Genomic DNA, 26,040 nt, shown 5'->3' with positions numbered 1-26,040 from the left:
CCTCTGAAAAATTCTCCAGAACCTATTTGGGCCACTTGGGTTCCGAGAGCTTGAATCAGGACCCTTGCGCTTCACCTGCTCTGAGACACAGCCTGGACTCCAAAGGGTTCCTCTCAGGGTGCGGTAAGCAGCCAGCTGAGCATGCAGCCTGGAGCCTCACTCAGGGCCTGCCCGAGACCGAAGCACACAAGGAGGCACGCAAAAGGTGCAAACAGTAAATGAATCTCTCCTCTCCTTTCAGAATGGCTCTGGGAGATCAGGGCCTCTTCCCTGGAGCTCAGCTGGGGCTCCAGATAGAAACCCACACCCCTCTCCCCGCTTGTCATGGTGAAATAGGGGAGATGTTTTGGCCGGGGGCAAGGGTTTAGGGGGATTCTGTAAATATGCCCCCTTCCTCGTGCCAACCAAATGCTGCCTTTCCCAGCTTTCAGAAGACTGGTTCTCGGGACCCAAGAGGCCGATAAAACAACAAAACAAACAGCGAGTTTGGCGGCAGGAGCCTGGGCAGGGAGCCAAACTCATTACTAGGGATGTGATGGTGAGCTCCAACTACCACCCCAACCTCCTCCGCGCAGGCCCTAGGGCAGGAGGAGAGGGTGTCTGCTTCCCACTGCCCCCAGCCTCTGGAGCTGCTGCTGAAATGTCTCGGGGAGCCTTGGCTCAGTGGTCCCAGGTCCCGGGACAGCCGCTGAGTCTCCTGCAACAAGAGCCACGACCCTGGCTGTTTACTTGATCCAGGGTTCACACCGAGAGACGAGTGAATCATTTCCACTCCCAGGAATGAGGAGTGAGTGGCTATTGTTCTGTGGCGTTGGCTCACAGAGAGGGGCATGTTTCTCAGCTTTGCATCCAACTTGGCTTTCCGTCCACAAGACAACCCCGCCCCACAAGGGAGCCAAGTCATAGGTTAGGAACGTCTGTGTGGGAGGAAGCCTAAATGCCCAAGGTTTCCGTGTTGCTAACGGCAGGGCTGTGTAACCTTGGGCAAGATATTGAACATCCCGGGGGCTCTGTTTTCTATGTTTGGAACATGGAGCGGAGATGCAGGGAGCAGTCACCACCCTTAGTTGGAGTATTTGTGGAGGATGCAAAGAACTGTGGAAAGATATCTTACAAATAATCAGTGTTATCAAGTAACTGAGCCATCAGCCCCAGGGCCCGGGAGACTTAATCCTTCTGTGCTCCTGATGGAGCCTTTCCAGCTCTTAAGCTACTCCTGCAAGAAGCTTGCAGTTTTCCTGACTTGGCTCAGTAAATCGTCTGTGAGCTTACAAAGAGAAGAATAGGAATGGGAAGGGACGTCAAACGGGTTTCCTGTGGGCTGCAGACTGGAGGCTTTGCGCTGCTAGGTCCCATGGGGGAAGGCAGAAAGAATTTTCCTCAAGAATTTCACAGGCATTCTGGTGGCTGCCTTAGCCATCGGGAAAGAAGGTGGAGCTAAAAGAGGCCACAGCTCTCCCCAGACCTTGAAAAGGCTGAGTCTCTGTGGATTTGCCAAAATGTCTGGGAGTTCGTCCAATAAACAGAGGATTGGCATGGGGGATGGTGCTGGGGAGGGACGTCACCTGGGCCTTTGTACCTGCCTCCCTGCTGGAGGCAAGCCTGCCCGTGATGCAGGCGAGGCAGATGGCTGGCCATGCTCTCCTGGGGATATGCAGGTGACAGCAGCAACCCAGCTCCCTTGTCCCAGCTCTATCCACATTTCTGAGAGCTCAGCTCCACCCTCTTCCAAGCGCTGTTCACCAGCAAACTCTCTTCCTGTCCTGGCAGTTCTCTTGTTTCTTAGACTCCTCACCCGCCTGCCCCTTTGCCCAGACCTGCACACCGCATCCCAACTTCCTCCCTCTGCAAACCAGCCGCGTGAACAGGAGTCACTCTTGGTGTCTGTCTCTATACCACTCCATGCAAATGCATGTCTGGCCTGGAGAAGGTACATCTCAGACAAATTTCATGAGCACCTGAGGGGTGAGAGACAAGGGATCTGATCGCAGGGATGGGCGACATCTATGGAAAAGAGGGTCCCTGATCTCTAGGATGGTGACTCTCAAGAGGCGGGGACGCGTTAGCAGCCGCTCCCATGTTTGTCGGAGCAAAGCGGTGGGGTATATGAGGAGGGCCTTACGGGCTAGGTGAGGACGGGCCTCGAGCAGGAGGGGTGTTGCGGTGCAGGGACAAGAAGGAGAAGCAGGCCCCCTGCTCTTGGGAGGCCCTGGGTTTGGGGGGCCGGAGGAGGCAGAGAAAGGGGAAGCCAGGCCTTGAGGCAGTGGTTCCAGCAGGTGCGAATGAAAGAGAGGAACCAAGAGGTCTTTGCCCCAAGTCCTGTGAGTCCTGCTTCCTGCTCCTGGAGTCTCTTGCCTTCTCGGCTCAGCCCCTTCCCTCCTACAGCCCGTGGCCTGCCTCTGGGACTGCATGCGCCAACCCGGGACGTGGTAGGCAAAGAGCTCGAGGTCCCTGTGGCCACAATCTTCCGTGTCTGCGCCGGGGGACCCCACGGCCTGCCTGCGGCCAGGAGGGGTGTCCGAAGTCAGCCGTGCCTAGGTCTGGGGGGTCCTGCTGTCGCTCCCCTGCCCCGCATCCCGGGCCAACCCGCCCTCACCATCATCTGCGCCCCGTCTCACCCTCTCTCTGGGCCAAGTGCCTCCCTGCTGACCCTGAGGGGCCTTTCTGCCACACCCCGAGGGTCAGCACAGACCCAGCGGGGACTTCAGAGCCCACACACCCCGGGGGCCTCGGCCTCCTGGCTCTGGACGCCTCCTCTGGCCCCCCTGAACCCCCACTCCTACCGAAGGAGGCAGAGCTGGAATGGTGTGGCATGAATGGAAAGTCACGTGCATGGGGCAGGGCCCCTCCACAGCCTCCCTGATCGGGGGCCACCCAGGCTCTGCCCCAGTGTTTCCACTGAGACTGGGAGGTCATTTCCTCTTGAGTCAACCCTTTCTATGATGGGACAGTTTGGCTACAAGAAGCTTCTTCCTTACACTAAGTGGAAAGCTATTTTACCGGAAGCCCCACCTGGTGGCCCTCTGGTGCCCTTTGGGTCCGCACGAATCAGTCTAATTCATCTGGCACAGCTTAGCAGAGAAGCCCGAAGCTTGGGAAACCAGGTGATCCAGGTTCGAATCCCGGCTCTGCCATTTACTTTGCCGTGCAGCCTTGGACACATTTCTTTACCTTTCTGGGCCTCCGTTTCCTCATCAGTCAAATGGAGGGCATCACAGCACTTACCCCATTCAGCGATGTAAGGATTAGATGAGTTAGGAGATAAAAGCTCTATGAACAACACTTAATAAGTGCTCAGTAAATCATACTGTGTGAAGAAAGCTGTTAGGTCCCCTCCTTTACTCTTCTTCCCTTGGGCTAACAGCCTTTTAAACATATTCTCCAGAGAGCAAGACTCCCATATCCTTCCAGCCCTTGCTGAGCTCATACTTTTTAGTTGACTTAGCCCTCTTACAATGTTATCTCCAGTGTAAAGTGGAGTCACCACTTCTTAGGACTTGGAATTCGCTCTTTTGTTCGTGTGATGAAGACTAATTAACTCTGCCAGATCAGACAGTTGGCTCACAAGGTCAGTGAAAATCCCAAGGTCCTTTTCACTTGATCCTCTTAGCGCCTGAAGCCTCAAGCCACTCTGCTTCTTGGCTTGCACCTCACCGAGTCCTCCAAGCCCCGCCAGGCACTCTAGACCTTCCTGACACATGCTTTGCGTCTTCTCAATGTGGCAGCCGAGGTCTACAGGGGGCCTTTCTCCCACCCTCAACTCATCACTTTGTTTCATTCAGTCTTGGAGCAAATCCTGGTAAGCTTCCTCTTCCGGGAAGCCCTCCAGGTTAATCACCTGGTTGCAGCTGATATCTCTGGAACTGTTCCATCTCTGTGGGGGATTCTGGCCTGTCCTCTTATGGCCTCTACTGCCCTGGTCCTTAGGCTCTGCACGTATGACCCCTCTGGGTTCTGAGGTCTCGCCCTTCTTCTGTTTGTTCCCTCCGCGTGTTCGCGGCTTGGCAGGCAGTGGCCTGTCTGCACTGCTCTCCGCGTGTCCAGCCGAGGGCTGGGTGTGAGCACGAACGTGACGCAGCACAGAGCAGCCCTTCGCGGTCCTGCCACTTCTGGCGAGTCTCTGCTTCCTCTAGCCGTCCCCACTCGGGACATCCTGTTCCCATGGGCTGCCATGGACGCAGTCCACGCGGTCTGACAGACGCCTGGCCAAGCAGGGAAGAAATGAGTGGCTCTGACGCACCCAGCTTCCCTCCCGTCTCCAAACTCTTGGCTATTTTTTTTTTTTCTTTATTTTCCTTCCTGTGTTGAAAGAGCTTTGGGGCCTGGACCATGGTAGGGTTTCCTGGGGACATTCCACAGATTCCTCATGGGCCATTTCTCTGGGTAAACGGGAGGCTGGTGGGAGCTGGCATTGGTATCAGGTGCTTCCAAGGCATGCGGGTGGAAAGGAAGGGTGAGTCGCCCCAGGAGAAAGAGGGGCATTATGAGCTCATGGAAACAGGCAGAGAACAGCAAAGCCAAGAGAGAGGAGAAGGAGCCGGCCTGCAGGTTGGAACAAGCTGTGGGTGGCCACACCCCCAGCCTCGTCCTTGAACCCTGCAACTTGCCTCCGTGACCTGTCTGCTGGGGTTCCTACAGGGCGAGGAGAGCCACCTGGAGAGCCTGGCTTGGAAAGGTGCCCCAGCAGCCCCCTGTCTGTGTGCACAAGACACACAGAGGCAATGGGAAGGTGCGCGCAGGGCCCTTTGGGCCTCGCTGGGGGGTTCTGCCTTCACTCGGCCCTCATCCGTCCATTCAGAAAACGATAATTCCCTAACTCGTATCCAGAGTCCAGCAGAGAGAAGGTGCTAGCCCCTGGCTGAACCTCGTAGCAAGCCTGAACCCGAAGACTGTTCTCAGCCTCCACCCTCAGGCTCCGTGGCTGCCTCTTTATGTAAAAAGGGTGCCAACTTGGGTGTCAGGGCAAGAGGCAACTTGTCCTCATCTCTAAGCTCGGATGAGTCATTTTTCCTCTCTGGACCTCAATTTTCTTGTCAAATAACACCAGTGTTGGGCTAGATGGTCTCTAAGACTTCTCAGAAAAGGGTTCTATTTTTCAAGATAGTTTTGGGGCCCATCCCAGGAGGGAACATTTGATGAAAGGATGAGGCAGGAAGAAGGAAATAAATATGAATAAAGCATGACTTCCGCCTTTAATAGAACTTTTAAGAGAATAGAGACAGGGTCACAGGAATGATGCAGAAGAGAGACTGAAGGTTCCGGAAGGACAGAGAAAGATGCTGAGCACCAGCCTGGTTGCGGTTACTGCTGGCCTTAGAAAGTCCTTGTGCAGCTGAGATGGAGGTGGTCCCTACAGGCAGATGAAACAGTAAGAGGACCCCTCTGGGGGTATGTTTATACCCGAGGGCGCTTGGCTTGACCAAGAAAGTTCGGGCTAGATTTCAACTCCCATAGACTCTTTGTCCCAGAGTCCCTGGGCAAAATCTACTCGACTGTATAGATAACCCTGTAGAAAGGTAGCCAGCCTCAGAGTGTCCAAGTTGAACCCTGTGGATAGAATATACGCTGTGCTCAGTTGTTCAGTCGCGTCTGACTCTTTGCGGCTCCATGGACTGCAGCTCACCCGGCTCCTCTGTCCACGGATTCTCCAGGCAAGCACTAGAGTCTGGTGTCCTTTCCTCCTCCAGCGGGTCTTTCTGATCCTACGCTACTTTTCAGAAGTCAAAGTATAGTTGATTTATAATGTAGTGTTAAGTTCAGGTATGTGTGTGTGTGTTCGTTGCTCAGTTGTGTCCGACTCTTTGCAATCCCATTAACTGTCCCCCTGCCAGGCTCTCTGTCCATGGAATTCTCCAAGCAAGAATACTGGAATGGGTTGCCATTTCTTTCTCCAGGGGATCGATCCAACTCAGGGATCGAACCCGGGTCTCCCCCACTGCAGGCAGATACTTTACCATCTGAGCCACACCAAACTGATTCAGTTTTAAATATATACATTCCTTTTCAGATTCTTTCCCAGAATATACCACTTTTAAATCCTAGTGGAATCTCAGAAGGCCAACCCCTTCTCTCTCCACTTTTGGAAAAGCAAACACAGGGACCACACGTACCCTCAGTCTCCTGGGCCTGAAACCAAGCCAGGGCCCACAGTCCCAGGCCGAGCAGAGGGCGCAGGGCTGGAAGAGGCAGGAAGCTCTCCCTTGAGTGAGGAAAGGCTTAAGGGGCTCTGGTACCATGAGAAGAAGAAGGTCTGTTGGGTTCAGCACCTCCATATCAACCCGGACCAGTTTTTCTCACCTCCTTTGGCAGCAACTCAGAACAAGCAGAACACGGAACTTCCTCCTCAGGCTCCTTCCCTGCCACCCTCCTTCCCAAACAACACCTCTCCAGAGGCTCTAAATGGATTAGGAGGGAAGAGCTACAGGGTTGAAGCCAACATCAAGGTGAAATGCAGAGAGGTCTGGCCGGTGCCTTGATCCACAGGTGGGGGGACAGGAAAGGGGGCAGGAGGGGGGCGGGTGAGCGTGGGAAAAAGGGATTAGCAGGGATCGGAAAGAATGCAGCGGCTGTAATCCCACGTAATGAACCTGACTGTGCTTCGTAGTCTCCACGCCCGGGGCGCTAGACAAGCAGGTACAAGCTGCCGGCCTCAGCCTGCCATGCAGGAGGCTTCCCGCGCTGCCAGCCCCAGAGGGCCCATGCCCTCCTGCAGGCAGAAGTGCCCAGGGCAGGTACACGCGTGCGCGCGCACACACACACACACAAGGGATAAGATGTCTACTTCCTCCTGGGTCCTGGGGGTGGGGACGGAGGGGCAGGGAAGGCTCTGCGATTGCAGGAAAAGGAAAGACAGGGGAATGGCCTCTAAGCCAGGCACATATACCATCCCAGAGCTGCACCCCATTTACTGAGAACCAGGATCCATCATCTGCTTCAACCAGCTGCTTGGGACTCAACAAAGACTTCTGCTCAACTCTAGAAGCTGTGGGGAGGGATTTGTGATGTGAACCATTCATAATATAGATAATCAAAAAATCAGTTCTACTTGATTTGAAGATAACATTTGTTTTTTCTCCTTTAGCCAGACACACCTTCCTAATTCCTTGGTGTTTCAACAATATTGAAATATGTGTATATTCCCAAGACATTCATTGACCAACAGCTAGAGGAAGCAGCTGGAAGATAAACCACGAATTACCCCATAGTGCCATCCCCGTTTTAACTGCCCCCACCCCAAGAAAACCGAGTTGCCTCTAGTTACAGCATCACGACATCCAGGCTCAGACCCTTACCTTTTTCAGCTTGCCGCTTTTTGTCCCCACGAACACCACGCTGTAGCCGTTGTAAACGTAGGAGGCCACTGAGGTCATGCGGTCCCGGCTGGTGGCATACAGGGTCAGGCCCTCCACTGGGACCGAGCCTCCAAGTGGCTGGTTGATGTCCAGTCCACAGAAGTTGTCATCGATGGGCACCGGCTGGAGAGAAGGGGAGGGACCAGGGGTGAGTGTCAGCGGGGGTAGGGCAGAATCACCCCACACCAGCCCAGCCTCTGCGGCCACCAGCCTGGGACACTGGGCCTCGGAGAAGTGCAGGCATGGGGACTAACATATGCTGCCCGCGCAGACCCACACACCCACCCCGTGAACCCACACTGGCTCCAGTGAATCCAGAGAGAGGACCCAGCAGCTTCCTCCTGCACCCGCTGCCACCCAAAGATCACCAGCGGCAATTTGCAAAACTGATCGCTGGAACTCATGTCCTTGTCATTGAAACTCCCTGTGGCCATTGGTGGGGCTCTTTCTGTTTAGACAGTGAGGATTCAGTCTAGAGGCAACCTCACAAGATTCTTACAGCCTGGAGGGGGCTCCTTATTTGTTTCCTGGACTGCAAAGTCCTGCCTCTGGGCATGAGGAATTTTCAGCCATTCCACATCCCATACTGGGGATAGACTGAAAACAGTTATCGTGATATTGAACAGTGCCTTATACTTTGGAAAAGCCACTTCATCTACATGAATCTCAGTTTCTTCACGTGTCATACTACCTGCCCATCCGCATGAGAGAGTCACTGGGGAGGAAAGGAAATGATGCCTGCAAAGATTGGTCACGTTGAACAGTGAGTTTCAGGCTTCCCTTATGGGTCAGCGGGGAAAGAATCCACCGGCATGCAATGCAGGAGACATGGGTTCTGCCTGACTCTGGCAGAGCCCCTGGAGGAAGACATGCAACTCACTCCAGTATTCTTGCCTGGAGAATCCCATGGACAGAGGAGCCTGGTGGGCTACAGTCCACGGGGTCTCAAGAGTCGGACACGACTGAGCAACTAAGCACAAGCACGCAGCGATTTTCACCTTCGTCTTTAGAGGTCTTCGATGGAATCTGGGTCGATTCTGAGGATGAAGACCTTCCCGTTAGCAGCCTTTTGCAGGGTGTGCTTGTATAAAGAGTATATCTATCAGGAGAGACTGGGGTACTTCGAAAGGAGATGGCCTTGAGCAAGTGAAAAAATAGCTGGAGAGAAAGATTTCTACCCTCTGTCCTACCTCTGTGTGGCTCTGTGAACCTTAACTAGTAACATCCTCTTTAGGAGCTTTTAAATTATTTCCAAGATCTCACTCAGCTTAAAAAAGAGAAGAAGAAGAAGAAAACAGACTGCATGCATCCCGAGGCCAGGGCCTGCTAAGGAGCGTGCATTCTCTGCACTGTCTGGCCTGGGGCTGGCGATGATGGGTCCTCTGAAATGGCCTGGCTGATTACACAACAGGGGACCCTTTGGGCAAAAGTTGCCAACTCTGGGCCTGAAAGAACACTGAGCCCTGCTGCAGCTGTTCCTTCTGGGTCTGGAAAGGCATCCCGGGGAGGAAGGAAATGATGGTCACAGGAAGCATGGAAGGCATGGTGGAGAGACGTGTTCCCATCACGCTCCTCCTCTCAGCCACACCAGGGAAGAGCAGGCTGACTTACTGGCCCCTGACAGCCTCATTTCCTAGGAATAACTGGTGTATCAGCGTTTTTGGTTTGTTTTTTTTTTCCTTTTGGTAAAACAGGAACTTCCCTTCCATTCCCTGTTCAGATCCAAAGGGAACAGTGCTTGCATCCTTCTGATTCCTTGGTGTTTCGTAGCGATCTGCTGCTCCAACAAGCGAATCATGGCACTACGCTTGTGTGTGGTTGTGTGTGTTCATTCTTTAGGAAAGGAAACTTGAGTCTTAGGTTAAGGATTACCTTGAACTCTGGATTTTATGTAGCTCTGCACAATAGAAGGGATAAGTTTCTCAGGAAGGGAGTGAAGCAATGACCTGCTCCAGCCAGCTCAGGACGGATGCCCATACATCTATCTCTGCATTTAGCGGCATCACACTAGTGGCTTGAAATCATTCACAGTGGGAGTATTTACACCAAGGACATTGGCAGATGCTTCTGATCAAGATTCCCCCAGCCCCATCTCTTCCCTACCACATCCACTGCCTGCGTATAACCATCCGTTTAAAGACTCACCAGCACATCCCTGGAGCCAATGATGGAAATTTCAAGCTCCCTAGAAAGGCAGGTCAGAGGACTCAGCTACCACTTTTTACATTTTCTACTTCTCTTTCTCATCCTTATGCTGTAGGCACAAGTGTCCCAGTAAAGAATCAGAAAATCTAGATTGTAGCCCTGCCTCTACCCCTAGCCAGACGTGTGATTTGGATCTGCCACACACCCTCTCTGAGTCTAAACGTTCTCCACTGTAAAGGAAAAGGACTGGAGCAGGCAACTGTCAAGCTGCCTTTCGGCTCTGAAAGTTCTTGATTTCACGGCCTTGCTTTCTTTCCCAGTCTCTTCAGGGACCAGTAAGGCTGCCGAGCCTGGGCTCAGGCATAACCCAATGATGACAGAAGCCGAACACTTGTTGGTGATTTTGAATTTTTCTATATCCCTCCTGCGTCTAGAATCCCCAGATTGGGAGGGAAACGGCTTGTTCTGAGCCTAAGCTGCCAGGATTGGCCAGCATTTCTTTCTCTCTTCTCTAAGTTGTCAGATATTCTCAGGCACCTGCTGCCGTTTACTTTTGTCCAGAAAGGGAGAGCCTGAAGCATGGCTTTCCTTAGGAACATCATGGCTAAAGGCAAAGAGCTTGGATTCAGAAGTCCTATGGGCCAAACCACATCCAAGCCCCTGCTGTGCCATTCTGTTGCATTGATGTTAGCAATTGAGTTTCGGGGATCTTTATTCTTCCATCTGTCAAACATCCTCGCTTTATAGGGTCATATTAAGGATAAGTGAGATAACCCTTAAGTTGGCCAGCACAGCCTTTAGGACAGAGCTGCTATTCAGTGAGTGAGGGTCCCCTTCCTTATTTCTTTTCTGGGAACAGAGCTCAAAATCTTTTATCTGAGAGTTTCCTGTGAGTCCAGAGAGCATGTTAAAATTAAGCCCTGGGACCTCTGCTTCTCTCACTCACCCTTAACCCCCTTTGAGGCCACTGGAATGCCTCTGGGTGCCCAGGTCTGGGACTCTAAGGATGGTAAGGGGCCCTTCCTGTTGCCCCCCAGCCCACCCCAGCTATCCAGGCAGCCCCAGCAGAGTCTGATGCTCAGGGTGGGCATGGTTAGTGTGCGGCTCTTCCCTCCGAGCCCTAGCCCACCTGCTGTCCCCCGCCTTTGTGGCCCTTTGCTTACTAGCCCGGGCTTGTCTCTGCAGACAGGGGAGTCCCGCGAGGGTGTGGGCTCTTCCTCCTTCCTCTGGCTCAGAAGCAGGCAGGAATCAGCAGTTTCCTCCTGACAAGGCCCCCTCTGGGCAGTAGGAACCGGGACAGACTCTGCAAGCCGTTAACCCTTTCATTCCCTTTCCTCTTCTCTCTTTTTTTAAGTGCTTGAGGGAATTTTATTTATTCATTTAACAAAACTGTGGTGGGCAGCCTGCTGTGCTGACTGAAGGCCATTTCTTCTTTTTTTTTTTTCGGTTGTCAATCTGTATTTTTGTTTTATTATCTTTTAAATTTATTTTTAATTGGAGGATAATTGCTTTCAACACTGGGTTGATGTCTGCTGTACAACAACGTGAATCAGCCACAAGTATACATATATACCCGCCCTCAGGAGCATCTCTCCCCACATCCAAGTCATCGCAGGGCACTGGGCTGAGCTCCCTGGGTTATACAGCACCTTCTCACTAGCTGTCTATTTTATACATGGCAATGTATATATCTCAATGTTACTTTCTCAATTCACTGGGGCCATAGGTTATAGAGTTTCAGGGCTTTAAAGAACTTCGGAAACTATCTAGCTCAACCTCCTCATTGTATAAAGGTAAAATAACAAGAAATGAATGGTTCTTTAATTAATATATATCTGTCATTTATTAGATGCTATGTGCCAAGTATTGTACTAATACATACTTTTTCTATGTAATCCTCATAAAAACAGACTTGCTATTTCTATTGTTAAAATAAAAATACAACTCAGATCAGGTACGTAACTTGCCCAAAGTCACACGAGCGGTAGGACTGACCTTTAAACACAAATCTGTTGGAATTCCAGGCCTATGGCCTTAACTACTGTTCTACTGGACCAAGAAACTGACAGCAGGAAGAGAAGCATCGTCTACGTGTGATTTTTTTTTTTCTTGCTTTAAGAAGTGGCTTTTGGTCCCAGTAGCAGACACTCCCTCTTTAGGGGTTTCAAAAGGCAGCCATACGGGTCACTTGGTGTCACACTGATCCCCAGGCTGCAGATCGCGTGTCCACAGGACTTTGCACAGAAATCCATCTTAGAATTTGTCACACTGCATAACAGTTAACTAATCATGGCCAACCTAACACGCCACATCTGATCATCCCGTGAAGTAGGCATTATGAGTCCCACCTCACAGATGATCATGTAGACACACTAAGCTACTTCTGAAGCCAGGAAGTAGCACAGATGGAATCTAAACTCTGAATGCCAAACTCTTCAGCATTACATGACGCTGCTTGCTATTTTTATCTCTCACTCTCTTGCCCATTGGATTATGATACCTTGGAGAGTAACAATCATGTCTTTTTTATGTCTGCATTCCCAGTGCCTAGTATGGTGCTGGGCACTCGAGAGATCTTTGATACCCTCTTGCTGAATGGATGGACGGAGGGAGGGATACAGGGAAGAATGGAGGGGTGGATAGATGGATGACATGACGGATGGATGGACAGACTGATGGATCGTGGTGACCACCGAGATGGCGGCCTTCTGATCCTCTCACAGGACAGGGCTCGCCACCGACTTCCTCCTCTCTTCCACCCTCAGGTCTGGACTCTGAACTCCCCTTCCTCCCTTCCTTTCCCTCTGCCAGGAGGCCTGGTTCTTCTTCCCTAGCTTTCAACCTATCAGTCACACTTGACCCCCTTTGCCCTCCTCCGGCTCCTCCAGCCTCCATACCTGCCTGCCTCCTTTACCCCTCACTGTGGCCGGTAGGGCCCTGCGTGGGCAAGACGTGGTCCCTGTTACCCCTGACTGGCCTCCTCTCCAGCCACAATTTCTGCCGCATGCCGAGGTCCAGCTGCAGTGGCCGCCTCGCTCTTCCTCAAGCCCGGCATTCTCTGCACTGCTGTTCCCGCCCACTCTCTCAAACGCTCTCCCCAGATACCCACACAGCTGGCTCTTCCTCATTCTTTGCTCAGATGCTGCTTTCTCAATGAAACAGTCCTCTTGGGTCCTGCCTCTCCCCCATTCCCTGCTTTATTTTCTCTCTACAGCAACTGTCATCACTGGAGAGACTACCCGTTTTATGTATTTCTATGTCTTGCCTCACTAACGAAGTGAGTAAGGGGCTTTCTCTGGTGGCTCAGACGTTACAGAATCTGCCTGCAGCGCGGGAGACCCAGGTTCGATCCCTGGGTTGGGAAGATCCCCTGGAGGAGGGCATGGCAACCCACTTCAGTATTCTTGCTTCCAGAATCCCCATGGACAGAGGAGCCTGGCGGGCTGCAGTCCATGGTTCGCAAAGAGTCGGACACGACTGAGCAAAAGTCGTGGACACACACCCAAAAGCTCCATGAGGGCAGGTCGTGATGTGGTAGGGTTCAAGGCTGAAGCCGGCAGCGCTTACGACACTGGATGGGATATATGCGGAATGACTCCGCAGGATCAACAAACGTAGCTCAAGCGCATGAGCCTGCCACCTCCCTCATTGCAGGCTGCGACGGTCTGGGTTGTCCAGTAGCAAAGTCATGTCTGACTCTTTGCAACCCCACGGACGGTAGCCCTGCCAGGCTCCTCTGTCCGTGGGGTTTTGCCGGCGAGAATACTGGAGCGGGCTGCCATTTCCTCCTGCAGGGGGTCTGGGGGCAGGCGTGTCCTGAGCGGGGTGTGTGCCGGGGGCGCCCTCCTTACCGCCTTGGTGCACTGCACGTCCTTCCCCAGCAGCCAGTTGAGCTCCAGGTTGCCCTCGCCCTGGTAGCAGGACTGCAGGCGCTCCTTGATCTGCAGGTTGACTGCGCGGATGGGGAAGGCGCAGAGGGCGGAGTCATCCGGCGGCTGGTGGTACTGCTTCTGCCCTTTGGAGAAGATGGCGAAGAGCACGTCGTCCTGGCCGCTGATGTTGAAGGCCCGCGCCAGCGCGTCCCCGGGCTTGGCGAGGTAGGCGGCCTGCAGGAGGCGGTATTCCACCCCGGCCCGCGTGCAGCCGAAAGGCAGGGACACGTAGGAGTGGAACTTGGGGTCGTCCTTGCAGAGCCGCACGATGCGCGAGGTGTAGAAGAGGTCCCCGGCCGAGTTGATGGCCACGCCCTCGGGGGTCTCGGGCTGGACCGTCAGGAAGTAGACGAAGCCCCCGCTGGCGAAGCCGTAGATGTAGAAGATGTCGAAGTGGGCCACCAGGGCCAGGGTGTCGGAGGGGATCTTGATGAGCGAGGAGACGAAGTCGCTGTGCAGCTCGTAGTCGAGCATGGCGGAGGACTCGGGGTCGCGCGGCAGCTTGCGGCTGGACAGCGTGGGGAAGTAGTCCTGCTTGCCGTCCACGGCCGTGCCGATGAAGAGCTTGCCGTCCTCGCCCTCGGAGCGCACGATCACCCCGTACATCGTGCCCGTCTTGTTGACGCTGGACAGGTAGTGCTCCTTCTTGTGGGACGGCTCCACCAGGATGAAGAGGTCGTCGAGCCGCAGCAGCTTGCACACGCCCTGGTACAGGCTGCCGCAGGCCAGCAGCCGGTTCTCCGAGTAGTCGATGATGAGCAGCTTGTTGACGTTGTTGGTCAGCGTGAGCACCTCGCCGCAGGGCTGCACGATCAGCGGCGGGTAGCAGGACTTGTTGTCCTCCTCCGGGCCCGTCTTGTGAGCCACCTGGATGGTCAGGTTGCCCGTCAGCTTGTACACGCGGTTGATGGCGCCCACGTACACCGCCCCGGTCCCACGGTGCACCGTCAGGTGGTTGAAGGTCCAGTCGCGGTTTTCCGAGTGGAAGGTGCTGAACTGGGGCGCGCTGGCCGCCCGCGGCGCCAGCAGCACGCAGACGGCCGAGAGCAGGACCACAGGCCAGCCGTCCCCGTCTGCCGCCCGCGGCCCGGGCCTCCTCTGTTCCATCCTGAGCCGGCCGAGGGCCAGGACACAGGGCCTCCGATCTCTCGCGAACTCCGCCTCCCCGGCCTGGCCCTCACATGGTTCTGCAAAACACAAGAGGCAGAGCGGTCAGACAGAAAACAAATCCCTGGAGAACCGGCTTGCTTGACCCAGGTCCCAGCGCCTGCTAGCTCTGTGAGCCTCTTCCTTCTGTATTTGGGTTTTTCTATTTTTAACATACATTCTCCCTCTTCGGGATGTTCAGGGAATCCTATTATCTATTTTGGTCTCCAGCTTTGACACTGTAAAATGCTTTTTTTTTTTTTTAAACTTTACAAAGCATCTCTATTTCTGTCCTCTTCAGAGGTCGTTTTTACCGCTCAGAGAGGTTAACAGACCGAGTCCCCGCAGCCAGTGGATCCCAGTGTGGGGACTAAGGCCAGTCTTCCCACCCAGTTGCCAGGTTCCTCCTGCTCGCTCCCAGTCCAGTGGAAAACGCTCCAGCCTGTGAAACACCAGTGGTTAGGGAGGCCCTCTCCCAGGCTCTCCCTTCCGAATCTGGTGTCCCAAATAACATTCCTTCTTATTTCAGCCGTCCACCCCCTCGCACTGCTGGTTTCCTCTTTCATGCTCCGTCCCCCACAGGGAAGGAAGGAGGGGAGCTGGTCATCTAACATTGCCTCTCACTGCCCTTCAGCCTGGTCCTCTCTAGAGAGAATCCTGCAGTGTTAGCAGGGAACACTTGTTCTGAGAGTGAGCTAGGCCCGGGGCCCACGTGGGTGCTATTCAGGAGCCTGAAGAGTCCCCGGGGAAAGGGCAGACAACCACCCACCCTTCCTCTTTGGGTCGGGAGGATGTCAGCCACTGCCTCCCCGGTAAGCAGGGACCCTGTGGCCTCCTTTGCAGGTGGAGTCCAGCGTGGAGCCGGCCACCTTACTCGTGGGGACTGGCTGGCTGAGTCCAGCCTCAGCCGCCTGGGCGAGAGTTCTGGGTTTGGGAGGCATGGGGAGGAGCCAAGGGAAGTGAGTTGAAGGTCAGTCGCACGGCAGCCACTGCTAGGGCCCCGTGATGGTTTAAGGCTCCGCACGGTCAACCTCAGGCTGCCCGCCCCCGCCGGTCAGTCCCCTGCCCTGACGTCCCTGCTCCCTCCCTCCCCTCCCGAGCCCCAGGTTCTGCAGCTTTTCCTACTATTCCAGGAAAGCTTGCCCAGAGGGGCAAGGGGGGGCTCCTGCAGACCTTCAGAGAGTGGTGGGCAGGGGACAGACGGTGGAGCCTTCTCATCACTCTGCCTGCTCCTGACTTTTATGGGGGAGGTGGGGACAGTGGTGGCTCTAGCGGAGAAATCTTTTCTCCCGGCTGGACAGACTGGCCGGCAACCTTCTTGGACAAGTCCAGATAGAAGTCCGGGTAATGAGGCAGCGTGGAAAGGCTCACGCCCAGGATGGAGCACGTGCTCCAAGGTGGCCTGCTGCTGCTGCTGAGGCGCTTCAGTCGTGTCCAACTCTGCGCGACCCCACAGACAGCAGCCCACCAGGCTCCACCGTCCCTGGGATTCTCCAGGCAAGAACACTGGAGTGGGTTGCCATTTCCTTCTCCAATGCATGAAAGTGAAAAGTGAAAGTGAAGTCGCTCAGTCGTGCCCAACTCCTAGCGACCCCATGGACTGCAGTCCACCAGGATCCTCCGTCCATGGGATTTTCCAGGCAAGAGTACTGGAGTAGGGTGCCATTGCCTTCTCTGTACCAAGGCGGCCTAGGAGAGTCCAGTTCAGTTCAGGTCAGCCGCTCAGTCGTGTCCGACTCTTTGTGACCCCATGAACTGCAGCACACCAGGCCTCCCTGTCCATCATCAACTCCCTGAGTTTACTCAAACTCATGTCCATTGAGTTGGTGATGCCATCCAACCATCTCATCCTCTGTCGTCCCCTTCTTCTCCCACCTTCAATCTTTCCCAGCATCAGGGTCCTGGATCCCTTTATTTATCCCCCACCTGGCTACATGGGGCTGGAATCTGGGATCGAATAGATGCCCTCTGCGGGATCCACGTGCTCTCTGCTCCGTGTCTTTCAAAACTCCCCCTGTCCTCTGCAACTGTGCCTCCCATGCCTGACGCCCCCATGGTGCCAGAGGCGGGCCCCACCTGACCGCTCGCCTCCAAGGAGGCTCCACCGGGATGCTGTTCTGGAGTGACTCATCAGGCCCCGGGCTTCCTTGGAAAGAGGAAGGCATAGCGGCATGAGGCCTGGGCTGACCCCAGGGGCTCTGACACAGCCCTTCCGGCCCCACGCGCTCACCGGCAAGCCTCCCCGACGGACAGAGCTTTCGGTTTGAAAATCGGAGGTTATTTTTAGCTATGTCCTGGGGCCGGTAGCCGGACGTGAATTCCTCAAGAGAAGCTGCGGAAAGGAAATAACAGAATCCTCACATTCTCCATCTGGGTAGGGAGCTGCAGGAAGCTGGGCTGTGCATGCCCCTTCTCTGGGCAGGAGAGCTCGTTTGCCTACAGGTGGAGGGCAATGTGTCCCCCTCCGCCTCCAGCCAGAGGATTATAGTTGCCATCATGATGCACTTGGGGTTTGGCCTTCGGGGCAGGGATTTCTGAGACACTCTGGCATTGAGTGTGCAGGCAGAGAACCCCTGCCTGCCCCACAACTTACATGCACAGACATGCTTAGCCCATGGAGGGGGGAGACGGTCCCAGGAGCAGAGGTGACGCCAGAGGACACCAAGTGAGGTTAAGATGAACTGTCTCACTGCCCTGCCAGGCATCCTCCAGAGACATGGTTTGAAGTGTGAATGGCTTCTGTTGTCAGGCAGAATTCAGGAAGAAATGTGGGACCTTGGGCAAGTCCAGTCTCATCCTCCTTTCTGGTAGGATGGGATAATGACGGTACCGACCCCTCGGGTTGTCATCAGAGTAAATGAGATAATGCGGGGAAGCCTCTTAGCATGGGAGCTGGCACTCGGTGAATGCTTAACTCATACCAGTTATTATTATCATTGAAGCCTCCCCAAGAGGCTGTGCTTTAGGAATGTTGCCAGACCTCCTGACTTCTCTTTTCACTCACATTCTTCCTTTCCATGGGAATGAACACTGTGGGCAGCCCGTTGAGCCCCAGCCCTCCCTGGAGTGGTGAAGGCGTGCATCAGAGAAAAGGGAACAGATTGAAGGTGATCGTCTCCGGCACACTACTGCACAAGTCCCAGCACGGCTCTCTGCAGCCTGCAGGGAGCCTGGTGGAGGTACAGGATCCCAAGAGTTGAAGTGTGAGTGGGAAAACTGGCCTGGTGTCCAGAAGGCAAGGAGTCCTAGGGAAGGGGGCAGAGTGGGGAACTCAGAGAGACCTGTGTCCAAATCCTGCCTCTGTCAACATGAGTTGTGTGGCTTTAGGCTGCTCCAGCGTCACCCCCGAGCCTACTTCTTAACCAATAAAGGATGTTATTTGATCTTAAAGAATGCTATTAAAACAAAGGATGTCATAACCAGTTGGTAAGATTTCGTCCTTCAGACAAAATGGTATCTTGAGACTTGCTTCTTTCAGCTTCTAGAGTCAATAATTGCAATAACAGCTGAGGTCCTTCTGTCCTGCCTGGCAGGGCTGGTTAAATCTAGAGGTCTCAACAGACCAGTAATTGTACTGTTTTCCCCTTCCTTCTCAATCAGCGTCTACTCTGGGACAGACTGCTCCCGGGGACCAGCCACACAGATTCCTTCCACGGGACTCAAGGGTGGTCCACGTAGGAGCCACAGGCACTGGGGCCTCAGGGTCAAGAGGAGACGGGGTCCCCTGCAGTGCAGGGGTGGAGGGACGCTTGCATCTCACCTTGGAATTCACAAGGACAAACTGGCTTCAAGAGTGAGTCGAGAGCCCCAGTCTGTCAATGCCAAGGCTGACATTACCAGGTAGCTCTTCCAAAGAAGGGTCTGGTTGGCAAGGTCTGGTCTGGTTGGTCCTGTCTGAGTTCAGGGTAAGGGAGAAGGGTACCCACCTCTATGCCTCGATGAGATGCCACGTAGTGTGATGGAGAGGCTCATAAGCTCTGGATTTAGGTGCTTGGATTCAAACAGAGGTGATAGCTGTGTAAACTTGGTCAAGGTACACAGCTGTTCTCTGATGCTGTCTCACTAGATGTAATGAGGTTGGCACTAGCTTCTGCCTCATAGGGTTATGATGGTGAAGTCATTTAATTCACATAAAGAACTTAGAACAACGCTTGGCCCATTATAAACGTTCAAGACACCTTAGCCTTATCAGTAGTAATCTATCTCTCAATATCCCCAGCCTTTCATCTCTGTCCATCCCACGGTCTGTCTTAGAATAAAACATCCATCCTTGTATTTGGTAGGAGCCAGTGAACATACGCATGTGGCTTTGTAGAGCCAGGATTTCCTCCTCACCCCAAGTGTCACCCGCGGGGATTTTCTCCACGATGCCTCCTTCCTGCCCCTCTTCCTCTCTCTGTCTAGTTTGTGAAGTCGCCGTGCCACGTGCGTTCTCAAGAGCCACACCTGCTGAGTGGCCGTTCTCCTACCAGCTTCCCTGTCCCCCGTCCCAAGTCTCAAATGAGGACACGCCGCCCTGGGATGCCGGCTCGACCCGCAGAGCGCTCGGAGCACTGATGCCAAGGGGAGGCCACACTCGCCTCTTTGGGAAGCAAGAGTCACTAAATATTTCATTTCGAGGGCCTGGTGAAACCATCTCCCCGATGAGGCCTCAGGAAGCAGGTGTTGGTGTCAGCTAGAGGAGGCACCTAATACCTTCCCGATCAGATGCTGCAGACACCAGGGGCAAAGCAGGGGCGAGACGACAAGCATTTCCAGCTCAGCTCAGCGAAGGATTCCCTCCTCCCCACAACCCGTTCTGTTGCCTTTTTCAGGATATCTGGGAGCACAAACCTCTATGCTTTATTGGCCTCCCTTATTGCAAAAGGAAAGAAGAGGAGGCAGGAAGAGGAGTTAGCACTGGAATACAATTTTGCTAAACTGAGTGAAAGTTCTTGATGCCAGAGCTCCCACCCGTGGGCCCATCTGCAGCTCCTCCTGGCACCATCATCACCAACATCATCCAGGCTATATTTCTCATCACGATAACAGTAAAGGTGTCTATTATTATAACTGCACCAACTAGGTGGCTCACACAGCCAGGATCCTGAGAAGCCAGAATCCAGACAGTAAGTATGAGGAGGGGGGCTGGGTGCTATTTACAACAGGCAAGATGTGGAAGCAACTACAGTGTCCATCCACAGAGGAATGGATAAAGAAGATACGGTGCACATATACAACGGAGTATTACTCAGCCATAAAAAAAACTGAAAGATTGCCATTCGCGGCAACGTGGGTGGACCTAGAGAATATCATACCAAGTGAAGTAAGACAGAGAAAGACAAATATTATAATGATATCACATATGTGGAATCTAAAAAATAATACAAATGAATCCATATACAAAACAGATGCAGACTCAGACATAGAAAGCAAATTTATGGCTACTAAAGGGAAAAAGAAGGGGGCAGGGATAATTTAGGGGTATAGGATCAACAGATCCTACAGTATATAAAATAGGATTTACTGTAATATACAGGGTGCAATATTCAATATCTTATAATAACCTATAATGGAAAAGAATGAAAAAACATATATATATATATAACTGAATCACTTTGCGGTACACCTGAAACTAACACAATATTAGCTATAATTAAATCAACTGTACGTCAATAAAACAAAACGCACAAGGAAGCCTAGTGTGCTGCAGTCCATGGGGTCACAAAGAGCTGGGACACGACTGATCGACTGAACTGAAAACAAACAGAAAACGAGGCCCGTGAAGTCAGAGGAGTCAGCAGCTGTTCCTGGGCTTCACCTAAAGCCCTTTCCTCTCCCAGGGCAGGGAGAAGCCTGTCCTCTCCTTGGCTGCCCCTCCTAATGAGCGGCGCCTTTAAAGCAGGGATTCCAGGCCGGCGCTGAAGGCAACTCTAAGATGACTCCAACCCACTTCTCTGTTTTCAGAGGAAGAAGCCAAAACACATGGAGAGGAAACAAATCGTCAAAGGTGCGTCAGCGTGACTTGGAGGCAGGTGCCAGCAGAACCCAGATCTTGTGACCAAAGCCCCGCTGCTTCCTCTGCTGTGGGTGAAGCGGTCCCGGGGGCAGGTTACATTTAGCCTCGAGGCTGCCCTGTTTTGGGGGCACAGAAGATGCCTTTTGATGGTGGAGGCCCAGTGATGGTGGAGGTGGGCCTGGCACTGGGCCTGGACAGGGAGGTGATAACGCAGGGCAGACTCGATGGGTGCGGATTAAGGGGCAGGGGAGAAAAGGGACACAAGGCTCCCCTCTGTGTCAGGGGAGTGAGCTCCTCCAGGCCCAGGCAGGCCCAGGCAGGCCCAGGTGGTCATCACACATGAGAAGGGTTCCTCTACTGTGACTGGTTTTCCCAGTGGTTATGTATGGATGTGAGAGTTGGACTATAAAGAAAGCTGAACCCTGAAGAATTGATGCTTTTGAACTATGGTGTTGGAGAAGACTCTTGAGAGTCCCTTGGACTGCAAGGAGATCCAACCAGTCCATCCTAAAGGAAATCAGTTCTGGGTGTTTACTGGAAGGACTGATGTTGAAGCTGTAACTCCAATACTTTGGCCACCTGATGCGAAGAGCTGACTCACTTGAAAAGACCCTGATGCTGGGAAAGATTGAGGGCAGGAGGAGAAGGGGACGACAGAGGATGAGCTGGTTGGATGGCATCACCGACTCGATGGACATGGCTTTGGGTGGACTCTGGGAGTTGGTGATGGACAGGGAGGCCTGGCGTGCTACGGGTCACGGGGTTGCAGGGAGTTGGACACGACTGAGTGACTGAACTGAACTGAACTGAGACTGGGGAGCTCCCACAGCATCCTGTACCATCTTCCTTGGGCTTGCAGATAACCTCACAGACAGGACACGTGTGTCCCAGCTCAGGCCGCGTCTTTCTTTTTCTCAAAGAGTCAGAAACAGAGCAGAAGGGACGGGAATGAGCTATCCAGCAGGCATCCTATCCAGAGAGGATCTCGGGGAATCCTGCCAAGGAAATTATGGAATTTTCTGACAGTGAGTTTTCCTGACAGCTGTTGAGGAATACGCTTACCCAGAGGCAGGGGACTGGTTCCAATGACCCAAGAAGGCAGCCTTCGGGGTAGGATTTCTATGAATCAAAATCTACAAGAGTAAAACATTCTCAGAGCAAAATTCGGGGGCCCTGCCTCGCCTCTCATGAGTGGACTGCTCCTGAAGGACCCACACGCACGTCATCTGCACGGCTGTACACGCCAGGACTCCGAGCGTCGCTCTGTCAAACAGCGACCTCCACGGTAGTCCAGGCACGGTGGGTAGCACAAGGTGAGCGCCAGGGCGCACGCAGAGGCCCCGGGGGACGCCGACAGCTGAAAGGCCTCAATTAGAGTGAAAGGAGTTATCTGGTATTTAAATAATTATTAGATGGAAGGAGTAATCATCGGTTTGAGCTGATTTTTTCCCCCACTGTCACCCTGATGGCGTCTATAATATTATTATTCAAATGCCCATGATTCTCATTGAGAAGAGACCAGGAGAGAAAGTGGGGAGAGGGGGAGGGGGGCAGGGAGAGGGTGGGGGAGAGACTCATTTAATCCCCATGTGACCATGTGACGGGGCTGCAGGAGGTATGATTAGTCTTTTTCTTATTTCAGCTGTCACTCAGGCACAGACACCCGAGATTGTTATTAGCGAGCATATTTCATGCACGCGATTTAAAGGGAAAAGGGGAGGGAGTGGGGTGGGGAGAGGCAGAATTTCCGACAGAAAATAACAGGACCAGAGGAACAATTTAGACGTCACTGCTGTACCAGCCGCATCTGCTTCATTAATCGAATGTCATTTTTCCCCCCAGACTCGGCTGTTCTGTGAAGCTAAGTGGCTACACCTTGCCCCAGAGCAAGAGAGAGGAGGCGAGGGGAGACAAGAGGAGGAGGAAAACGGGCCTCTGCCTACGTGGCCTCTGGGCCTCTTTTCTGAGAAAGTGAAATAGACGACATTGTGTTCCCCAGCCCCCGCCCCTCAGTGTGTCAAGGCAACTTTCGGTAGCATCTGAAAGTTGCTCCTCTCACTGTGAGAAGGGAGATACCCTGCTTATCCTTCACGCCATTCTTTTCCACAGGTGGATAAATCTGATCCAGTTTCAAATAACCAAGGAGTAAGTGAAGGGAATGTGAGGGCGTCCCTAACACTGATCAGCAGCCAGGGAAGCACCCAGATTTCAGACGGTGAGGGGGCCAGGCAGGTGCCTCGCATCCCCCATGAGTGCATGGCAGGGGCATGTTCTCCGCCCCCTAGATGGCACCGTGGGCAAGGTAGGGGGCAGGGGAGGTTCAGGGCTGGGCCCTGGCATGAAAGGCAGGCGTCTCAGGTGTGCCTCCGCTGACATGCACCCAGAAATTCATATGGCAAAGCCTTAATCCCCACGACCTCAGAGCAGGACTGCGTTTGTCGTCAGGGTCTTTATAGAGGTAACAATTAAAATTAGATAATTAGGGTGGTGCGTGTGCATTATAAGTCACTTCAGTCATGTCCAACTCTTGGCAACTGCATGGACTGTAGCCCGCCAGACCCCTCTGTCCATGGGATTCTCCAGGCAAGAATGCTGGAGTGGGTTGCCATGCCCTCCTCCAGGGGATCTTCCCCACCCAGGGATCGAACCCACATCTCTTATGTCTCAATGCACCAGTGTCCTTACAAAAAGGGGGCATTTGGGCACAGAAACAGATAGGGAAGACGTGCGAAGAGACACAGGGAGACGACAGCCACCTGCAAGCCAAGGAGAGAGTCCAGGACAGCGCCTTCCCTCACAGCCCTGCCCACACCCTGACTCCAGGCCTCCAGGAGGCTGCTAACCCCCCGGTGTCTAAGCCACCCCGGGGTGGTGCTCAGCCACAGCAGTCCTCTAACTCCTGTAGCCAGGAGGAGCGATGCACTCCACTGGCTGGGCTTGGGACCTGCTCCTTGAAAGAAAAGGGTGTTTGTGGCGAGGGGGGTGGGGGGGAACCACCACAGGGCCAACACTCCTGGAGATGAAGGCCCCTTCGGGTCTCTGTGAGAACCGGGGGCGGTGAGACGAGCTTCCCTTCTCACCCAGGCAAACACAGGCCCCCTGAGCCCGCTTTGGCCCCGGTGGGAGTAGAACCTCTCACCTCTCTCGCTGCTCCTGCAGAGTTCCGGTCCATCTCGCCTCCCCCGCCCTCTTCTGCTCCGGCCCAGAAGAGTCCACGTGTCGCCTGCCCACCCCAAGGACACTCGGGGATACTCTGTGGCCCCCCAGGAGCCACATCGCTCCATCCCCACCGCAGACCCTCCTCCGGCCTGTCCTCCAGGGAGCCCTGCCTCTTCACCCCGGTTGCTGTTGTTTTTAATTTCTCCCAGGTCTCCCAGTGGGCTCTCCTCGAGCCCTGGAAACCGCACCAGCTCTCCCAGCGCCTTAGCAAAACACGCCGTGTTTCTCCTCTCCGCTCACAGGCTATCAAAGTTTGGAATTGTCTCCCTGCATTATGAAGGGGTTCCAAAGACAGGCGTTGATTTGAAGGGCTGCAGCAGGGAGGGGCTGGGCTCCTTTCTGGGGCGCTGGCTGGGCTGGCTCGGCCAAGTCAAACAAGATTCATTACCCCGGGGGCGGGAGCAGGGAGATACACCGCCTGACCCTGCGGACCTGCCCCATATGTCACGGGCCTGTCAGAGCTCTCCCAGAATTCCCTTTATTATCTAAAGGTCGCCCCCCGGGCAGCGCGGAGAGGGGCCCACGGTATAAACCAAACTACAAGAGCCATCAATTTCAAGCAGCTGCCAGCCAGCCACCCCTCCCTGTCCCCCTTCTGTGGGCTCTGCCCTCTTCAACCCCCTCTGGGGGATGGCACAGCCCCGCCTGGCCGTGACCACCTCACCCGCCGGGGCAGAAAGAATTTCGGTGACTTAGCGGGGCACTGAGCCTCCAAGCTGTACCCTAGGAGTATGCCTGCCCTCTGCACTATGGGGCCCCTAGAAAGGTTACCCCACTGGTCCCCGGACTCCAGCTGGACTGTATCCAAACCACCCCAGTGGTGGGGTTGCTCTGTGGGTAGGCCTTTTGAAATCAAAGGACAGGAAGAGGCATTTTCAGGCCCCTTCCCAAGTCTGGCAAAGGAATAAAAGTGGGAATCCAGCTTTGCTAAGTCAAATCCAAATTCATGTTTGAAGACCTCAAAACTGAAGGGCCATGAATAGTAGGATGATAAAAATTTCCATGATGGCAAAAATAATAATAGCGAGGAGCAGCTATCATTATTATTATTTGTTAACCTTCTGCTATGTGGCACACTGCTAGATTCTTGGCAAACGCAATGGGTAATTTTATGATTATTCTGCAAGATAGGTATTATTCTCCCCATTTCACAGATGAAAAAAATGGTGGGAGGGTCCTATCTTCTCAGGAGGGTTGAGAAACTAGCATCATTCTGCTAGGAAACAGAACTTACTGACACCCATGCTTTCCCCACTCTTCCACATCACTGAGATATTTACAAGTTATTTTTCAACCAAATTCTCTTGTCCCTGGTCTGGGGAGACTCGCGAGGATGTTAAACAAGACTTGGCAAGGACTTTAAAGGTCAAGCCTTGAGGTTCCCATTTTATCTGGGTAAGGGAGCAGGGCTGAAAGTGGAGTGGCCAAGACCGAGTTATCTGTTACAAGGTGGAGTCTGGAGGTGCTTTGTGACAAAAGGTTTGCGGGCTGACGGTCACCTTTCAGAGAAATTCCAAAAGATCTTTCTGAGAGGCCTGGCAGGGTGTCTCCTGCCTTCTCACCCATGCTCACTGTACAAGGGAGAGCCAGGACCTCTCAGACAGAAATGGGACCGGAGAGCAGGGCACAGGGCCCGACTAAGGCGTTAGATCTTAATAAGTTACAGCCACTCCACTAATGGCATATTATGCTCCATTACCTGCCATATTTTCAAACAAGAGTGACACACCTCCAGATCTCAGCAGGGGGAGCGGGGGGCGGTTGTTGGAGGAGGCAAAAGAGCGAAGAAAGTGAAAACACAAAGCCCTGGACATTCATCTCAGCTCAGGCAGGGGACTGGCCCTACGCGCCACTTACTCTCTGGGAAGCGGTCCTGCCTTTCTCCTCTTGAAGAATTTTAACAGCCCCCAGGAGACCCTGGGTGAGAGCACTTGCTGTCTCTCTTGCAGACCCTCCTGCTTTCTGTCCCATGGCAGCCACTGAAAGAGCTCCAGGGACCAGGGGAACTCCCCATCGCTGATTCCTTGTCCTGCCGTCAGGGAAAGTGGCCATTAGTGCCAGATCACGGTGCATTTTTTTTAATGCTGTTTCCAGAAGCTGGGGTTCCCAAAGTTTAAAAGAGCGGTCCTCTTCACCAACAACCCTGCACTGCCTCCTTGAAAATGTGCGCGTAAGATAGTCACCATCCAGGCTTCCCACCGGCATCAAGATTGAGCCGAAGATTTCCTGCAAGGTGTGCCTTGTCCTG

The 26,040-nt window shown here is 53.6% G+C and overlaps 1 protein-coding gene across 1 annotated transcript in view; it reads right to left on the bottom strand.

Annotated features, from left to right (window-relative positions):
- The window catches only part of PLXNA2 (plexin A2), a 226,595-nt gene that overhangs the window by 185,532 nt on the left and 15,023 nt on the right, over window positions 1-26,040 (bottom strand). The window contains exons 2-3 of the mRNA XM_069544266.1: window positions 13,349-14,616; window positions 7,293-7,475 (exon numbers count right to left, since the gene is read on the bottom strand). Of these exons, the coding sequence (XP_069400367.1) occupies window positions 7,293-7,475; window positions 13,349-14,536 (1,371 nt within the window). The 5' untranslated portion in view covers window positions 14,537-14,616. The remainder of the gene's footprint in view (window positions 1-7,292; window positions 7,476-13,348; window positions 14,617-26,040) is intronic.

Source organism: Ovis canadensis, chromosome 12 (genome assembly GCF_042477335.2).
Source record: "Ovis canadensis isolate MfBH-ARS-UI-01 breed Bighorn chromosome 12, ARS-UI_OviCan_v2, whole genome shotgun sequence".
NCBI lineage: Eukaryota > Metazoa > Chordata > Mammalia > Artiodactyla > Bovidae > Ovis > Ovis canadensis.
The sequence above is the reverse complement of the archived record's forward strand: the minus strand, read 5'-3'. Positions and strand labels throughout refer to the sequence as shown.